At 42.0% G+C, this 16,180-nt stretch overlaps 1 protein-coding gene across 11 annotated transcripts in view; it reads right to left on the minus strand.

The window, feature by feature from the left end:
• Nucleotides 1–6,623: 6,623 nt before the first annotated feature.
• Nucleotides 6,624–16,180, minus strand: part of PTPN13 (protein tyrosine phosphatase non-receptor type 13) — a 175,001-nt gene continuing 165,444 nt past the window's right edge. For all 11 annotated transcript variants that reach the window (XM_084881588.1, XM_084881587.1, XM_084881583.1 and 8 more), the window contains 4 exons: nucleotides 14,183–14,520; nucleotides 12,445–12,660; nucleotides 11,241–11,303; nucleotides 6,624–7,357 (listed from right to left, as the gene is read on the minus strand). In XM_084881588.1, the coding sequence (XP_084737714.1) occupies nucleotides 7,262–7,357; nucleotides 11,241–11,303; nucleotides 12,445–12,660; nucleotides 14,183–14,520 (713 nt within the window). In that variant the 3' untranslated portion in view covers nucleotides 6,624–7,261. The remainder of the gene's footprint in view (nucleotides 7,358–11,240; nucleotides 11,304–12,444; nucleotides 12,661–14,182; nucleotides 14,521–16,180) is intronic.

Below are 16,180 nucleotides of genomic sequence, written 5' to 3' on the forward strand. Positions count from 1 at the left end.
GGCTAGGGCAGCTGCTGAGATGAGAGCCTTCTTTAGCTCCTCAAAGGCCCATTGTTCCACTTTGGACCAGTTCAACAGCTGCATTCCCCCAGTATGTGTTCCTTCTGAGGACCACAGTCCTTCTTGATGTCCAAGGAAAACAGGCAGTTTGTCCGGTGGCTTCCTGGGCTGATGTACGGGTCCTATTGGCTCTCTCAAGACTAAATAGGCTGCCCCAATGCCCATCAGGAAACTAATAGGCTTGCCTCTCCTAGCTAACCTGTCAGGACATTCTCTTTATAACTTTTATAAAAATCTTATCTTCCAAAAATACATAACCATGCCTCAAATTTTAAAGAAAAGGCAAGGGAGGAGGGAGCAGGTCCAGTATCCTGTTCCCAGGCCTCCAGCCGCTTGAAATTTAAAATGCCACATTTTTCCTACAGATACAGATTTATCTGCATTTCTAAGCCCCCTCTACTCCCCCCCGCAGAACATTGGTGAAAATTGTCCAAGCAGTCGCTGGGGGTTAATCATACAAATAATTGTTTTCACATTGTTTTAACACAATTCAAAATAAATTATAAACCTTTGTGATGAAGTCTACTTAAATCTATAAAGTAGACACACACGACTGAAACCAAAAATGATTCCCAAAGTTTAAACAACCGAATGTACAAAATACAAGATGCAGGTACAAGCCCAAATTCAACAACAATGGCATATGAGAAAAGCAAAACAAAACAAATTAATATGGCTATCACTTTTTCTACATTAAGAGAAAAATATATGACTTGGCCTACTTCTTCACAAGAGGCACACTATAAATTCCCAACAAATTTACTTAGTTCTGTACTCGCATCATATAGATTCCTCATCTGACAAATGAGAATAAATCAATCCTTGAGATCTTTGATCCTTACTGCTTATTCTGAACACATGTAATACAGTTTAGCCTGCCATATTCTAGGCATTTAGTTACTGCAATTAACTTTTCCTAATTCAATTTATACTTTGAACTTTTAAAGCTGGCAAGTCAAATATATTTGGCATTTTTTAGATTAATAACATTACATTTCTAATACATCCTGCTTACTTAGGGTAAAGTTTCAGCAACAGATCTGGTCACACATTTTTTTCAGATCTCAAAATTTTTTCTGAAGTTCAAACAAAGCACTGAATAATCTCTTTGCAGGAGAGCAAATAGTCTTGTCCTCTCCGCGCCCTCCCCCCGCCCCCCCCAGACCTCTCCGCACCAGAGGCAGTTTACTAAGGTTTAAGACAATGTCAGGGAAAAAAAATGAATTTTGTTCATAGGTCAATCACAATTCATAAGCATGGCCATCTGGGCAGCTTCACCACGGAATCACCTGCCACTCCCTGCAGATCACTGGAGTAGCATTCGAATGCAAATGAACACATTCTTTATCTGAAGATTCCCAGCCATCCGTGCAAATTTGTTACCATTACCATCTAGTTTCCGCCTCACAGCGGGGAATTTCAAAAGCTGCTTACAATGACTTGGGAAACCAGTTTTAATTTATCTCCTAGTTAATCTCCACCATTTTTAAAACTCAGTCTGTACACAGAAAAGAGTTTTAAGCACAGCCCAAAATGCGCACTCGTTTTGAACTGGCCTTTTCTCTTTACATGAGCACAGAAATTCGCCCTTGAGGCCTATGCCACCAAGCCGGCCCAGGCCCCCCGGGCCCAGGCCCCCCGAGTGAGGCTGCTTCGGCCTCTGCCCCAGCCACACTGCTCCGGCGGCCCCCGAAGAGGAAGCACGGGTCACCCCAGTGGCTTCCCGGCTCCGCCTCCCCTTCTCCAGGCAGCCAGCAGATTAACCCAGGTGCCTGCTCCCCGAGCCAGGCCACCACTGCCCAGCCGCGCTCCAACACGCAGACTGAGCCCCGCGGGAGCCCCCCCCTCCGACCCAACGCCGCCAGGGGGCCCTGCACCACCACGCCGGCCACACTTCACCGGCTCCATCCTGGGGCACCATGTCGCCCGCAGATACCAAACTCAGACCTGGGAAAGGTTTCCACAGGTGAGGCAGTGGCTCACGCCGCTCACCTCATCCTGGGAGAGGCTTCCATCCCTCTCTCCACATGAGGGTCCCTCTAGAGCCCTCCCAGGAGATCAGGACATCTTCTGAAACCTCCTGCCTGTGGCCTTCATGGTGCGTCCACCAGGCGTATTCGGGCACCAATTCCATGAGGGGTTTTATGTCCCTCCTGAGCACTCACACAAGGATACAGACAAACACACACCTACCAAGGCCAGTCAGGCTCTCCGGATCGGAGTCCCTCATGGTCCTGGCTTGGGGATTCCCGGACGAGCCCCCATATGTTACGCCCAGACTTCATGATCCCCAAGGATCACCAGGGAGCTGAGTCCGATGCAATAAACAAAAGAGCCTTTTCCATGCTAGCATGAGCTCTGTCCCACTCACGCCGGCAGTATGGTGGAAGAGAGCGAATTTCGCCCAGTCCAGGGGTTTTACTCCGGTCGGTGGTGATGTCACTGCCTCGGCTAACCCTGATTGGCTGGGTGAGGGCTAGGGTTCAGTTACAGAATGGAGGATAACTCCGCCCTGCCCCACAGTGGAGTCAGGAGCCCATCCTCACCCTGCCCTGCCCTCTCAGTCAGCATGGTCAGCATGATCATAGTCAGGACACTTCGGGGACAGGTCTACCAAAAGCCATTCGCTAAGACAGAAACAACCCCAGTCAATGCCAGGGTTTGAAAGTAGTCACGTCAGAAGCCCTTCCATCTCCAGGGAAGGTTTGTACATGTGTTACTGAGAAGACCTGGACACAACTAGTCTGGAGGCGTTAGGATGTAACTATGAAAAAGCGCTACCTGAATAAACAGTATTCTAACAACTGATCTAAATAACTACAAGTTCATAAAAGCCTGGGCCTACAAGAACCTCAGAAGAAGTGGGGCCAGGGAAGGGAGGTTAAGCAGACTGAGCCCAGCTCTCTGTCTGGAAAGGAGCTGGGTGGGTGGTTAGGGCTGCAGGCTGCAGTGGGAGGGGCACGGGTGTGGCCTGGGCTACCTGCTGACTCCATGTAAAAGGCCAGGCCACCACTGGAGTTGTGGGTTGAAGGCAGACTTGGTATGGAATTCTAGCTCTGCTATTTGGGCAAATGACAGCCCTTTTGGACTTCAGTTTCTTCTTTTTTGAAAACAGACAGACGGACATCCCAAACACTCTGAAGTGTAGGTAGTGTGAAAACAGCTGTTCAGATACCTGGGGAGTGAGCGTTAAGAGTTCTGCTCCCCCCCCCCCCCCCCCCCCCCCCCCAGTCGAAGCCGGTTTGGCTCAGTGATAGAGCGTTGGTTTGCCGACTGAAAGGTCCCAGGTTCGATTCCGGTCAAGGGCATGTACATTGGTTGCGGGCACATCCCCGGTAGGGGGTGTGCAAGAGGCAGCCGGCCGATGTTTCTCTCTCATCGACGTTTCTAGCTCTCTATCTCTTTCTCTCAATATGCCTGGCTGACAGCTGTTTTGAAGCTAGAGATGGCCATGTGATATAGTTTTTGCTGATAAGTGGAAGTCTACTTGTGATTTCTGGGAAAGTTTGTTTTCTTGCCCTAAGTAGGCATGCACCAACCCTTCCTCCTGTCTTTTCTTCCCGTTTCCTTTCGGGAATGTGGCTGTAAAAGCTTGAGCTGCAGCAGCCATTTCCAGGCCATGGAGGAGAGGCCAGGATAATTATGTATCAGTTGATATTCCAGAAACTGTCTACTCTAAACATGATTTTGTTTAAAAAAGGAAATCTAATTTGTGCAAGCTCATTTGGTTGGTTTTTACTTACAATCAAATGCAATTTCTAATTGACATATTAACATTTAAATTAGCTTAAAAATATTATGCAGGTCAATGTATAATGTTACCTACATTTTTTTTCATCATCACAAGGTATCTTGGATATTTCTGAATCATGTAAAATGAGACACATTCTCTTGCTGTCAAGGTATCTATATGATCAGAGGATAGCTTTGGTGAGTTTTTTTTTTTTTTTTTTTTTTTTTTTAATTTTTTCTTGTATTCATCACATTGCATTTAGATAATTAGTGTTTTTAAAACCAAGAGATCTGTCCTGGCCAGGTGGCTCAGTTGGTTGGAGCATTGTCCTATACACCAAAAGGTTGTGGGCTCAATTCCTGGTCAGGGCACCTGCCTAGGTTGCAGGTTCAATCACTGGTTGGGGTGAAATCAGGAGGCAATCGATCAATATTTCTCTCTCATATTGATGTTTTCTTTCTCTCTCTTTCAAATCAATGAAAAACACATCTTTGGGTGAGGATTAAAAACAAACAAAAAGTCCAACGGATCTAGCAGGGTATAGGGAACCACAGATGTAAACACCTGATTTTTTCTCAATTGCCGTTTCACTCCAAAAGTCTTAATTCATAAATATTTCTACTAATGGCACCTACCAAAGTTTTGATTTGGAGACAAAATGGTTCTAAGCCTGCAGTACTCAGGATTAAGATACTATTTTTTTTTTTTTTTTTTTTTTTTTTTAAGAAAATAGCACTTAGTTAAGTTTTATGAATTATTCCATCACAACTTGTTTCCTCTTCTACAGCAGAGTGGCCTGTCATAGGGAAACACCTGGTCGCCCATTCATGCCCCAGCTTGCATGTACGAGGGGCACAGTTTGACCAGTTCTTGCTGGTGAGTGAGTGGCAGTCATATGTTCGGCCTCCAGGCCTGCCCAGCTCACATAATCCTCGCCCGGGTGGCCCTCCACTAGCTCTCCCTTTTCTGGCTGGGGGAATGAGGAGGATTCCCGGGATGGCCTTGGAAGCTACGTATGGATTACAGAACCTCCATCCTTCTGGGTTCCTGGGAATTGAGGGAGGAGAGCCGCCTGCTGACCTCTCTCCTGCCCAGAACTTAGACTAGAAATGATGGAGCCATGCTGTTGAGGTGTATATTTTACAATACTCACCGCCCTCGATTACAGTCCAGCAGGGAGGAGATATGTAGGGGGGTGATGGGGGTGAAGAGCCCCATTGTATTCATTCACTTGTTTGACGTGTGAATGCCTTCATGTGCCACCTGGCTCTGGCCTGGCATGCTTTGGAACCAGCGAAGCCCAAGCCCAAGGCCAGTCCCATTCCATGACAGTGCCCCAGGCCTAAAGGGTGGGGATGGGTTCACGGGAAGGAAGTTCCTAGGGCTGTAATCCGAGACCTGCATTTCCCTCCCAGTCTCCATTTCCCTGCTGCCCTCTTTCCAGGAGAGGGATCTTGCCTCAGCTTTCCCCTCTTCCTTCTCTGGCGACTTCAGAGGGTGGCTAATCGCCTCCAGCTGCACTGGCTCCTGCTCTGCTGGCCTCGCTGCCCATGCTTGTGACAGGAAAACAAGGCCTCAGGACTCCAGTCCACTCAGAACGGGTTTCCAAATAGTTTTAAAATTGATTTTTAGACAGGAAGGGAGGAGAAAGAGCTTAGAGAAACATCAATGCTTCCTGCACACCCCCTACCAGAGTGAGCCCCAAACCCAGGCATGTGCCCTAATTGGGAATTGAATCGAAAAGGGATGACACACCCAACCAACTGAGCCATACCAGCCAGGGCTCCAAATCTTTTAAAGCCATAGAAACCTTTAAAATGAAACCTTCAGCTATAAACTAAGTTATAAAAACTGTCCTTAATGAGATGGCCTGGTGGTGGTGCTGCCTGCGTCTTCTGACAGATTTGAAGCCACTTCTGAGGTAGGGTTCCACCCTGCTCCCCGGTGAGGAGTCAGACAGCACTGGGGGCTGTGTGCAGTGACCAACTTCGTCTTCCGCCCCCAGGAGCCTCGGATACAAAGGCGCAGGTCCCAGCACACCGCTGTGCAGTAAGATCGGAAATTGGAGGTAACTGGCCAGGACTGGTCTGTCTGCTGGGTCCTGGGAGGCAGCGCCACTCCCCGCTGAGGGGAGGAGCCTGTTAGAATTAGGAGGGAGCAACAGAGTTCAATAATGAGAATCTCGCCAAAACCGGTTTGGCTCCGTGATAGAGCGTCGGTCTGAGAACTGAAAGGTCCCAGGTTCGATTCCAGTTGAGGGTATGTACATTGGTTGCGGGCACATCCCCAGTAGGGGGTGTGCAAGAGGCAGCTGGTCGATGTTTCTCTGTCACGAACGTTCTTAACTCTCTCTCCCTCTCCCTTCCTCTCTGTAAAAAAATCAATAAAATATATTTTTTAAAAAAATGAGAATCTCTTCCCCTTCAGGCAAAAACGATGATAAATCTCCCAGGTATACGACAGTGTCATCTTTCATGACTCCTTGCCATCGGAGATATTCTGAGCTTCACCGCCACTAGAACTGGAAAGCAGTCTGCTTTAGGCACCACCAGCCGGCACCACCCACAGGGAGGCAACAGGAAGGAGCTGAATGTCTCAGCTCCTGTCGGCCAGGACCTGCCCCTTATGGCAGAGCTCGCTGAAGATCCACCAGGTTCCTGACAGCACCCCGGGTCCCTGTGGCTGGCACCATGGGCCTAAATGGGGAGATGGAAATCTGGGGTCCACAAGACCTTGCCTTCTCAGAGGCCTGGGTATTGTTAAAAAAAAATAACACACTAAAAATGACCTCCCTCCTCCCCCCCAAACACATACACACACACACACTGAAGATGTTTAATTTGCACACACTTTTGGCTTGTTCCTGTTTTAAGGTGTATTTTTATTTACAAAGTGAGATGATGCATAACAAAGAGGATATGCAGTTACAAACATATCTGCTCACCCCATTTTTCATGAAAAAGTATATAAATATATTACAGTAAATTCTATATAGTAAACATTAGACAGATTCAGTAAATATCGGCTACTTTTTCTATGCCAACACTATTGCCATTTAAAGCTTAAATACTGGTTTTAAGTATCCCCTATAAAAGAACTATTTTATTAAAATACTGGAAAAGAATTTCTCTATAAACAAGATTGGTACATTAAAAATAAGACTCAATGTGTCCTTGTAACAATGTCCACCATAATCAAATGCTGCCTTACTGGTCTCTAAGAGCTGCATTATCCAGTTAGTGTTAAAATTTTTAAAAATAATTATCATGGGTAAAGTAGCTGTAAAAAATACAGCACTTCACCGTTATTTGCTGCTATGAAGAAAGCCTTGCTAAGGTAGAGGAGAAGGAGCAAATGCTATCCTGTGGACTTGCTGCCCTGTGGTCTCTGTGGCTAATGGATTACAGGAGCGTCTGCTGGGAGTGAAGGCGAGAACCGGAAAGGCACCCAGAAGCCGTTCTTTCCTGGTCACTTCAGAGGCTGCGGCTGCTCTTTCTGTTCTTCTTCAGCTTGAAGACGTGTCAGGACGTAAAGGATGACTTGGTAGCAGAAAATATATTGGTCCTATGAGGGTGGGCAGAGAGAGAGAGGTTTTAGATGAATACTGTGAGTATTTTATAAATATAGCTTCACCACTATTTGAGGTTGGAGTAGCTTTGAAAACATAGAAAATATTTCATGTGAGAAGAAGGATGGAGACTTGTGCAGTGTCATAGAAATGATAAAAAACAGAAACCAGATTGATAAAATGAGAAAGGAAGAAGCCTTGGGATAGGGTGGGGTGGGGGCAGGGATAGAAATGTCCCAGAGTGCTAATGGAAGTGTCTCCAATTGCTGGACCTCTTCCTTTTTTCTTTTATTTTTTTTGTGATTTGCTTTAATAATGAAATAAATAAATAAATAAATAAAAACTTCCTACAAAATTTCTTCTAGATTTATTGAATTCATCTTGATGTTCTGAAATGTCAAGAAACTAATACCAAGGAAGCTACACAAAATACTTTTCTTTAAATATCTGGAACAAAAGAATTTGGAAATCAATGTTTTCTAAATATTAACATTTTTGGTGAAATTATTCTCTATTAAGCTGTTGGTGGAGGGGTTTGAGTTTTCTTATTTGACAAAGAATGTGTCTAAAAATAAGTTGAACAATTTACAATATACTATATGGAAAGTATAGAACAATAATAGCTGAGTCACAGTGAAAACAGTCCTGTGTGTGTGAGCATGCACTCCTGTGACTGAAGAATATAAGAATGTTGCTAAAAACATTAACAACTCTGAAGAGTAGGAATAAAAGTAAACTTGTTTACTTTTTGCTCATCTGTCTTTTAACTTGCCTATATTTTTCACACATTCATCCTTAATCTTCTCTCACATACCAAACAATCCATTAGCAAACCCACTTCTCTTTTTTTTAAAAAATATTTATTTTATTGATTTTTAGAGAGGGAGAAAAGGAGAGGCGAGGGGAGAGAGAGAATCGTCGATTGGCTGCCTTCTGCATGGCCCCTATCGGGGATCAACCCTGCAGCTTGGGTATGTGCCCAGGCTGGGAATTGAACCGGCAACCTCTTGGTCCATGGGATGATGCCAACTAACTGATCCATACCGGCCAGGGCAGCAAACCCCCTTCTCTTCTCTTTATATCCACACCTACTATTCTAGTCAGCGCCACCACTGCTCGCCACCTACCTGACCTTCCTGCTTCTAACCTTGCATCCTCCTCCCCAAATTGGGTCTTATTTTAACACAGCAGCCAGAGTGATCCTTTAAAATGTGAGTCAGACCATGTCACTCCGTACTGACAGCTCTGCCATGGCTCCATTTCACTCAGAGCAAAGCCTAAGCCCTGGCTCTGTTATCGCCTTTCTTACCCACCCCAACTCCCTCCACCTCAGCCGAGACCTTCCTTAAACACATAAACCCACTCCCACCTTGACTTCCATGCCGGTGGTTGCCTGCCTGAAATGTACCAACATGATGACGCCCCTCCCTCACCCGCTCCAAATCTTTGTTCGAGTGTATTCTCAGCGGTGCCACCTATTTAAAATAGCTCCTCAACGTGCCGCCACCCATCCTCTTTAGCCCACTCTACCTGTTTTCCCTCTAAAGCACCTATGACTTCAAAATTTACTTATCTACTGCGTCTACATCTGCCTTCCTCATCACCATCCCACTACAAGGTCTGTTATTCTAGCAGGGTCTTCTTTTTATTCACTGACTAGAGGCCCGGTGCACAAAATTCATGCACTGGGGTGGGATGGTCCCTCAGCCCAGCCTGCCCCTCTCACAGTCCCGGAGCCCTCAGGGGATGTCCTCTGACTGTCTCTGCAGGAGGCAATCGGCTGATTAGGGGAAAGTGCCGCCCCCATCACCCTGCTGCCGCTGCCACTGTCAACTGCCACAGCCGCCAAGGTGTTTTCACCAACACAGGCTCTAGTCTCTTCACCATGAAAAAATGACAACTGTCTTTAGGCATTTTCAAGATGTCTTTTTCATACGATATGACCTTTCTTCCTTCCTTCCTTCCTTCCTTCCTTCCTTCCTTCCTTCCTTCCTTCCTTCCTTCCTTCCTCCCTCCCTCCCTCCCTCCCTCCCCCCCCCCTCTCTCTCTCTCTCTCTCACTCTTTCTTTCTTTCTTTCTTTCTTTCTTTCTTTCTTTCTTTCTTTCTTTCTTTCTTTTTCTCTTTCTCTTCCTCTTCTCTTCTCTTCTCTTCTCTTCTCTTCTCTTCTCTTCTCTTCTCTTCTCTTCTCTTCTCTTCTCTTCTCTTCTCTTCTCTCCTCTCCTCTCCTCTCCTCTCTCTCTCTCTCTCTCTCTCTCTCTCTCTCTCTTTCTTTCTTTCTTTCTTTCTTTCTTTCCCCTAATCATCACTTGAGGATATTTTCCCATTGATTTTTAGAGAGCATGGAAAACAGAGGGAAAGACAGAGGCTCTAACCACTGAGCAAAACCAGCTAGGTGGGACTGCTGGAGAGGCCCTGCCCTTGGCCACAGTGGCTGCAGGCAGGCCCTCCCTCTCCTCTTTGTGGCGGCTGCGGGCAGGGGGGTGGGGGGCAGGTAGGGGGTGAGGGGTGGGCCTGCCCCTGCCCTCTCCTCTCCGGGCCTGCCCTCGGCCATGGCGGCTTGGGCAGTCCCCTCTGTCTCTGACTCCTCTGCTCTGGGTCTCACCTGCATGCACAGCCTCCTCCTGACCAATCCTGACTGTTATGTTGTCCTGGCTAATTTGCATATTACAGATATATATATATATATATATATATATAGATAGATAGATAGATAGATAGATAGATAGATAGATAGATAGATGTGCTCCAGGCACCTAGAGAAGGGTGGGTACACAGGAGGCACACAAACAATATCTGCCGAATGCTAACTTCCTGGGTCTAAAGACCTGCTTATACAGGTCAATACGTTTTCTTTACCTAAAAAATCTATGACTGTGAAGGAGCTTAATATTTATATTTAATTTTAATTAAAAAGATATTTAAAAAGAAAAGTAGGCAAATTCTACTTTTAACAATAGTAAACTTTTATATACTTAAAGAAGTAGAGAGATATGAATTTACCGATATATGAAAATAGCTTCCACATTCCTCCCCCCAATGCAAACAAAAAGGAGAATGGAGGTACTGATAGCAGACACTTTAGGTACTGCCGTCCCTTTGAAGGTCAGCGAGTGAGAAACTGGTCTGACTTCAGGTGAGTGAAATGAAAATGCTCTAGAGAGGACAGCAGACCCACCCACCCATTCACTGTCCCTAAGAGCGCCTCATCCAAGTTAAGCAATCCAGCCTGTCTTCCTGCCTTCTAGTAGATGCTGCTGAATCAATTCCCTTTTGGGGAATTATGTAGCAAGAATGTTGCCTTCTATCTTTTTGGTTGGATATGGGGAAGGAATGGCACTAACTATGAACTGTTTTTTACCACCTCCCCATGTCTGCTCCCAACATGTTACCCCATGCTCTGTAATCTATTCAGTGCAAATACTGCATTTCTTCATTTTTAAAATTAAAAGGCAATATTTTTTTTAAAAAATAGCCTAGAAATATCTTCTTTAAAAAATTTTTATTTATTTATTGATTTCAGAGAGGAAGAGAGAGGGAGCTAGAAATATCAATGATGAGAGAGAATCATTGATCAGCTGCCTCCTGCACCCCCCCATTGGGGATTGAACCCACAACCCGGGCGTGGGCCCTGACCAGAATCGAACCATGACCTCCTGGTTCATAGGTCGACGTTCAACCACAGACCTATGCTGGCTGGGCTTCTTTTTCTTAAATTAGTCCTTATGCTTTATTTATTTATTTATTTATTTGTCCCTCATTACCATAAAATTTGAATTTATAGAATAATGTGGAAACCCTCAAAAGAAAATTATTAAACTAGAACTTTTAAAATATCAGAATCTTCATGAAAATCCTTGCTAGAAGACATCAAGACTCACCTCTGTCTGAACCATCCCATGTCTTTGCAGTCTCATGCAGCGCACTAAGTCAGAGATGTCAAACTGCCCAAAACAAAACGAAGCAGAGTCTATGTTAGGTGAAAAGCATAGCCCAATTTGAATGCCAAAGATCCACAGAGTCAAGTGGCTTATACATATTTCTGTACCCCATTCTCCTCCTTCTAGCAGTCCAAACTATTATGGACAAAATAAGTTGGTGACTGACTTTGCCATCATTTCATAATTTCATTTATAATCTTTCAAGGGAGGTTATCCTATTTGAAAACCCACAAAAGAAATTCTTGTCCCTCTGAAATTTGACTAATTTCTAATGAAAAAAGAAAAAAAAAAAGAAAAGGAAAACTAAATTTCCTATGTTTTCCCTTTCAGAATGAAATTCCTGATCTTTTCATTTTGACTGATATTTACATTTGAAAAAAGGGGGAAGTAGACTATTTTGTTTTGTCCCGCTTAAATTATTATGGTAAATATAATAGAGTGTAAAGTGTAAGATAGAGCTTCTTTTAACAAAAAAAGATTCTAAAGATAAATATTATAATTACATATTATGTATAGTCTATCATTTTAAGTAATGTTTACACTAATATAGATATTAAGTAATATTACACTGGTTAGCTTTATTTCATAATAATTTTTAAATTGGGAGTAACTGTTTAGAGATAGACTATTTAACACCAATTTATTTAACAAAATATACATTTCCCATCAATAGGTAACAACAAAAGAGTATAAGCTGTTCATTTCAAAATATACTTCTTTAATATTTCTATCCTTAAAAGCATGATAACAATGTTGACTTTATTTTATATAAGCCTAAAGAACATAAAGAATGAAATGTATAAGGGGCTTTTGAGCACATGGCTAAAAAAAACATTTATAAAGTTGAAGTATTATTTCTTTTTTATTATGGTCCTTGCAGTTTTGAACATTTACAAAAAACAATTCTGCATAGTAAGAAAACTAAGGCATTCATACAAACTGATAAAAAATTCCAAAATCCTAACACATTAAAAAGTTAGATTCCAGAGAACTATATGGAACTTAATGAGAACTACAGCAGCACGAAAAAAAGAGATAGAAACCATGAATAAGAATCAAGTAGAAATGAAGAATGACATAGCTATGATAAAGAATGTCCTAGAAGGGTCCTAACCAATTTGGCTCAGCCTATCCTTGTCCTCACCTCAAGATCTTGACTGATTAATCCTAGCACCACATCTATGCATATCAGAGTCCCTGAACGCCCAATGCCAGCGCTGCAGTGGGTGATGATTGGGCCTGATCTGTGAACGTGTCTCATATAAGAGATGAACGTGAGCAAGTCGTCTGGCTGAGAGGGTGTATCGTGGTCCGGCCAGGCAGTGAAATTCAGATGGGAAATATGTCGCACCTCTCGTGTCTGAAATTACAACAGAGTAAGAATATAAAGGCGTGCTATATTGTTCACATGTAGTTACTTCTTAATATTATTTTGTCCTTTCAAATTTTAGCTTTTCCATCAGATGAAATCAAAGGAAAATGAGAGACAAAAAGACTCCATCAAACAACAAACACGGGGAGGGCCTTTATCAAGGAGAACGCTAGATCCACATTTTAAATATTGGTAAAAACTCCTTTTTGGAAGTCCTAAAAGAAAAATGTTTTTATAACAACCTTTTTTTTTTTAATGGCCCCATATCAAATTCACCCCAGATAAAAGCCAGTCATTGCAATGGCTTAAAAACCCTACATAATTTGGCCCAGCTATCTCTCAGACCTAATCGCTCCTTCTGGCCACCTTGCTCCTGCCACAGGGATCTCTCTGTGTTTCTTTAAAAACATCAGGCATCGTTCAGTCTCAGGGCCTTTGCCCTCCCTCTTCCTGACTGAAACGCCCCCTGTCCATGTGGCTCATACAACACCTGCATGATTTCCCCACAGCATCAGTATTCTCTCATCAGAGGGTAAGCGCCATGAAGTCACAATGTCTTTTCTTTGTCTGTGCTAATTGCTGAATCCCTTAATTCCATAACAGGGCCTGAACTCTATAAACATGTGTTGATTAAATAAATATTTAATTTTTTTAAAAAAATTTAACTTAATTAAATAAACATTTAATTGAATATTTAAGAAATACTGAACAACAGTGCTTGCATAGGTAATGTAAGCTGGTGTAGATGAATTAGGAGGTATAAACTTTAATTCTTTGTAAAATCAAAAATCAAAAATCACAAAAGGAATTCTCAGGCTACATTTACATGTTGCCAGCAGAAATGATCATATGCTTTTTTTCTGTGAAAGAAAAAATACTTTTTTTAAGAGAGCTAAATTGCCAATAGGAAACACATTACTCACTCCTAACTAGTATTCCTGATGGAGGGGGTAGCAAAAACAAGTGTGGAGGTGAAGAAACAGTAGCTTTACTTAAGGTCTATCCAATTGTCTAACTCCAACGAAATTTATTCAGTGGTTAGGTGGCCACAGTAGGAATTACTGGAATGACAAACATGCTACAATTGTCCATGAATTACCCAAGACTTCTTTATGGAGGAATATCTGCTACTTAAAGATTTTTAAAAAACAATTTTATTGAGTCTACTTACAGATTTGATTTAAAAAAAAAATGAGTTTCCAGTGCACAGCCTCTGAGGCATTCTGTGCAAAGATGGATGATCACATTAAAAGCCCGGTGTTCTCATTTTCATTTTAAAACAGTACGTACTGGAAGAAACTGGCAGAATTTAAGAAGAGGGTCACATTTAAACTCATATCAGATAAAAATAATAGGTAGCCTTAGTTCCATTGAAATGGGAACCAAGAAATCACTGTTTTTTTGTTTTTTTTTTAAAAAGAAATACATTGATACGATCATGGAAAGGGTCCAGGCCTGCATTCCAACTAGGACATAAGCCTTAGAAAATGGGAAGATTTATTTTCCTCACCTGAATATCTTCTAGGGTCATTGCTCTTACTACAAAGCCCTTCAGCGGCTGCATTTTCACCAGCGCCAGCCGAAGCCTGTTGCTGACCATTGTCGTTTTGCCGAGGGTGTTAGGCCAGTAGCGCTGGCATTTGACTTTTTCCCCTTCTACCTCTTGGGTCATCATGGCTATCACTGTGGATTTTTGTTCCCAAATCATCTGCCAGAAATCACCCACAGTTGTAGGGAGAGGTCCTTGACAGGCAATGTAAACAAACTCCTCCTTCCCTACTGGTATCCTAATGAAGCTGGCGTTGATATATCCACCTTCCTCTCCGAGAGGCACTCTTGTAGCATCATCTGTGAATTTACCACCACAAAACAGTCATCTATTTCATACATTTTTAAACAAGAGCTTTATAAACAGGGCAAGTCGAAGATGATGAATTTTTCTCATAACCATAGAGGAAATCACAAACATTTCAATAAAGGTATATTTTCAAATTGTAGGATAAATAATTTTATATTTACTCAAACATTTATGCTACAATTGTCCATGTATACTACAAGTTGTCATCTTAACTTGCAACATAATATTATTTTCATAGATCTGGTTGCAGATATTAAAATTAATAAGTTAATGAATGCATTTAGAAGTTTTTAACAACTAGAGGAACAAATACAACTTTGGTACTTCTTTTCCATCCTTATTTTTAATGATGACAATAATAATGAATTTAATAATGAATGACAATGCTGAAAAATTATTTCATAAGACAAAAATTAGTATCACAGCAAAACTATTAAAGTACTTATTACAAATATAGGATGTCCCAAAAACAAGTATACAAACTTCAAAGGCTGATAGCTTGGTTGATGTTTCTTTCTTTTCAGCCGGAATAAGCTTTGAACAAAGGAAATGCATATTAAAAGGCTACTGGAAGTTTGAAAATACAATTGAAGTATAAACACTGCCTTTATAATTATTCAAAGTGTGTCTACAATGTATACACACTTTAAGAGCTGATAATTCACTTAATTTTCGCTCCTTTTCAGGTTTAAGTGATTTGAAATAATGGGTGAAGCCAGATAAGGCTATGAACAAAGACATTTTATCCATTAAACTTTTTAATGGGGATATATAAAAGATAAAGTTTATGGCACAAAACCAGCAATAGTTGATGGATTAAGGTGCACAAATATAGAATGAACAGATTCTTGATGTTTTCAATTCCACTGCTTTGCATTATTAGCAGTCCTGGACCTGAAAGGTCATCAGTTTGAAAATAGGCATTGTCAGAAAAACAAAACAAAGCAAAACAAAACAAAAAAACAAAAACTTAATTTCTGTAGATTCTTTCACATTTTGAAAATAAACTGTATGTTAATAAACACCGATTTTGTACTCATTCAAAATGTATACATTTTTGGGACACCCTATATAATTGACAAAATTAACTCTTGCTCATGTAATTAAGCGATATTCTTTTTAATAAGCAGCCAAAATAATAAACACAATAAAAAGGGAGCTCACTTTATTCTGTAGGCATACAGAATCTTGTTTCTAACTGTAATTTTATATAGTCAAAATATAAACTTTTAAAACAGGCTGCCCCAGTGAAAAGAATATATAAGCCATCTTTCCAAGGAAATTAATTTGTATGTTTTTATTCATTAGAAGTCATTTCTACTTCAAATATTTATAAACTTAACTGGTAATTTCTGTGACTCCCAAATTATGACTCTTAGTAATGATTTTCAAAATCTTCCATTGATTGTCCTTCTATTCCTTGACTTGTACCTCTCAGTCCCTGAAACAAACCCACTCAGCAGTTGTGAGCTCATGACTTATCCCACTCTGACTCTAAGATAATAGCCTGGCCATTCTCTCTCTCTCTCTCTCTCTCTCTCTCTCTCTCTCTCCCTGGCCATTCTCTCTCTCTCTCCCTGGCCATTCTCTCTCTCTCTCTCTCTCTCTCTCTCTCTCTCTCTCTCTCTCTCTCTCTCTCTTTTTCTCTCT

This window comes from Pipistrellus hanaki (genome assembly GCF_964339955.1).
Source record: "Pipistrellus hanaki genome assembly, chromosome: 1".
In the NCBI taxonomy this organism is placed as follows: Eukaryota; Metazoa; Chordata; class Mammalia; order Chiroptera; family Vespertilionidae; genus Pipistrellus; species Pipistrellus hanaki.